This window comes from Frankliniella occidentalis, unplaced genomic scaffold (assembly GCF_000697945.3).
Source record: "Frankliniella occidentalis isolate FOCC.00 unplaced genomic scaffold, Focc_3.1 Scaffold301, whole genome shotgun sequence".
Lineage (NCBI taxonomy): Eukaryota > Metazoa > Arthropoda > Insecta > Thysanoptera > Thripidae > Frankliniella > Frankliniella occidentalis.
Window position 1 is genome coordinate 89,956 of NW_026267427.1, and position 2,844 is coordinate 92,799.

The window sequence follows — 2,844 nt, forward strand, 5'->3', positions numbered from 1 at the left end:
CCAACCGTGTGGAACTCCAATGGGAGGCCGTGAGCCTTATTGTCTCTCTCTCTCTAATTCTTCTCCATTTCGGCACCACTCCGGCCACAAAACTGAGGTGATTGTATCATCGTTGAAATAGCAGAACTACACATTATTTCCTCACAAAACAGTACAATTGGCACTTTTAATTGAAACAGGAAGATAGCAAGGTAAGCAAAAGCTTCCCATTAGAAGAAAGTCATACATCAAAAACTTTGTCAGGGTGGTGTGACTTTTTGTTTACATTTTTGAAGGATGTCGCACAACATCGTCTGCTCCAGATGATCTGTTAAGTCTGTTTTTCGGCATTGCTCTCCATTTAATTTTCCAGGTTTATCTTTTATGACGGTATCAGTATTTTTATTTGAACCAATGCGTACCCAAGAGTCTTCCAGCCACTGGTTTTCGTGAGCAGACTGGCAGTTTGACTGACCAGGCATCTGAACAGCTTTGTTAACCTCCTTGGATTTCATTCCTTTCTGTATATTTTCATTTCTCCAGGTATTTCTGTGTTACTATTGTTTTAATAATTATTCTAGGTACAATGACTCGCCAAGTAAAGAAAAGGTACTGTGCTGTTTTAAACTGCCAGAGCTTCCAAAGCAGTCCACCCTCTCCAGACGATACAAAATTGACCAAGTTTCCCAACGACTTGTACCGGTAAATAATATGCTAAACACTGCTAAAAACAGCTTCTGGAATTCATGGAGGAAGAGTCGTAAAAATATTGCAAAAGTCCTATAGATTTAACGTGTCACTAATGCCTTTTAACAATCACTAGGCTTCAGATATGGGTCCCGGTCTGTGGAAATAAGGCAATCCTTAAAATAAAAAATCTGTCAGCCTGTATTTATGGTGTTTGCCGGAATCATTTTAGAGAGGAGGACTTTGACCATAGGAAAATTTTATTTAGGCATGTTAATCCCTCCCAAAACCTTCCCTCACCCTTGCCTGCGGAGGACATGGCACAGTGGGTCCTTGGACTCAATCAGCCTAGTTCTCCAGCTACAGCTGATCCAGACCAGATGCTTGGTATGTACAACTATGATGAGGTATCATTAGTTTTAGGCCTACATTGTTTTTATAATTTCACATTTATTTCCTTACTCAATCCCATGTGCATTAATTTTACAGCTAATGACGAGATCAACACTGCATCAACTGTTGAGGAAGTGGTGCAGAGTAACACTTCACACAGTAGCCGTCAGTACATTTTTAGCACAGGATACAGTATATTTGGAAAGTCCACTCTCATTTACTTAATTTTTCACATGTTTTTAGGTTCTATGGAGAGACATGGTGCTAAGAATAGATCCCCCAAGAAGGAAAGGTACACAATTTCCAAAATGTTATTGGAGTGTGGTATTAATCCACAAATGGCCACTCAATCCCATAAAATTATAGCCAAGAAGGCTCAGCAAGTGAGATCCGATGCTATTAAATTGATAGTAAAGTTGGAACGAGCTCAACGAAGAAATGGTGTTTTAAAAGCTCTCGCCACACAAAAGGCTGTTGACACTATTCACGATCTCCTAGTATCTCCAGCAGCAAGGACCATATTAGAATTTGAACTGAAGAATTTTAAAAAGAAACCAAGAGGCCGGAGGTGGACTCGAAAAGATAAATTGTGGTGTCTTTCGATTTTCAAGAGAAATGCCAGTGTGTACAGATTTTTGTGTAGCTTGCTAACCTTGGCCTCTCCTGAAACTCTTAAAAATCTGACATCTGAAATTGTTCTGGAGCCTGGCTTCCATGAAGCTGTTCTAAAATCAATGGAAAGTCGTGTTTCTAAATGGAGTGCAAAAAAAAAGGATGTGTGTGATAATGTTTGATGAGATTGCTCTGTTGAAGGGTATATTTGTGAATACTTCTGAGGGCAACCTTGATGGATTTGAGAATTATGGTCATTTGGGCCGCACCAGCTCAATTGCCACACACTCTCTTGTATTTATGATTAGAGGGGTGAACTCCAATTGGAAGCTACCCATAGGATATTTCTATTCTCACAATTCTGTACCCTCTGACGTTTTGAAACAACTAATAGTTGATGCCATCAAGATGTGCAGAAGCATTGGCTTGAATGTTGTGGCCTCAATTTCTGACCAGGATTCCACTAACAGAGGTGCTATTAACATGCTGAGAGATGATTGTGAAAGGGGAGAATATGAATCTGTTTATGAAATTGATGGTGACTTAATAGTTCATTTGTGGGACACTCCACATCTGTTGAAGAACATACGCAACAACCTTCTTGTGGCAAATTTGAAATTTGGCACAAAAGGGCAATGTTTAGCAAAGTGGTCTGATGTGGTGAGCTATCACAAAATGGACCTTTTGGAATTTGGGAACAAATCTGGGCTGACACATGACCATGTGTACCCCACTGGCAAGATAAAAATGAGAGTTAAGCTTGCTGCTCAGGTGTTAAGCTACAACGTGTCTAGTGCCATCTGCAGCATTGCTGTTGCCAGTCAGGGCCACAAGTTGGCCGATTGCTTGCAAACTGCCAAATTGCTATACAATGTGGATCTCCTTTTTGATGTTTGCAATGGTCCTGGGCACCGAGACAAACACAAAACCCAGCGCTGTCATGTCAGTGAAGGTTCAATTCACCACTCTCTTTGGAGAAAATTCTATACATCTATGGCTTACTGGAAATTTGTCAAAAAAGTTTCTCACAAAGATGGTCAAGTCACTATCCATGACACTGTTCCTCCCTGTCTTTCAGGTTGGAGAGAAAACCTGAAAGGGCTTCAGCGCCTTTGGACAACTCTGAAATCGATGGGATGCAAAGAAATGAATTTGAGGAGGTTCAACCCAGAC

The 2,844-nt window shown here is 40.6% G+C and overlaps 1 protein-coding gene across 2 annotated transcripts; it reads left to right on the forward strand.

Annotated features, from left to right (window-relative positions):
* Window positions 1-6: 6 nt before the first annotated feature.
* Window positions 7-1,868, forward strand: LOC127750978 (uncharacterized). Of its 2 annotated transcripts, none has more exons than XM_052273791.1 (5): window positions 7-352; window positions 561-681; window positions 803-1,053; window positions 1,156-1,224; window positions 1,303-1,868. In XM_052273791.1, exons 2-5 carry the CDS (start codon window positions 566-568, stop codon window positions 1,851-1,853), a joined length of 987 nt encoding a protein of 328 aa, XP_052129751.1. In that variant the 5' UTR covers window positions 7-352; window positions 561-565; the 3' UTR covers window positions 1,854-1,868. The 2 variants fall into 2 exon arrangements, with proteins under 2 accessions (XP_052129751.1, XP_052129750.1); XM_052273790.1 differs by having other exon boundaries at window positions 7-97; window positions 180-681.
* Window positions 1,869-2,844: the final 976 nt, after the last annotated feature.

What these genes read in the sequence shown, in the direction of transcription:
- LOC127750978 (XM_052273791.1), top strand. Translation starts at nt 566, where the DNA reads ATGACTCGCCAAGTAAAGAAAAGGTACTGTGCTGTTTTAAACTGCCAG. An exon ending in TGATCCAGACCAGATGCTTG is followed by an intron (nt 1,054 to 1,155) that starts GTATGTACAACT and finishes TTAATTTTACAG; the next exon opens with CTAATGACGAGATCAACACT. An exon ending in TAACACTTCACACAGTAGCC is followed by an intron (nt 1,225 to 1,302) that starts GTCAGTACATTT and finishes ACATGTTTTTAG; the next exon opens with GTTCTATGGAGAGACATGGT.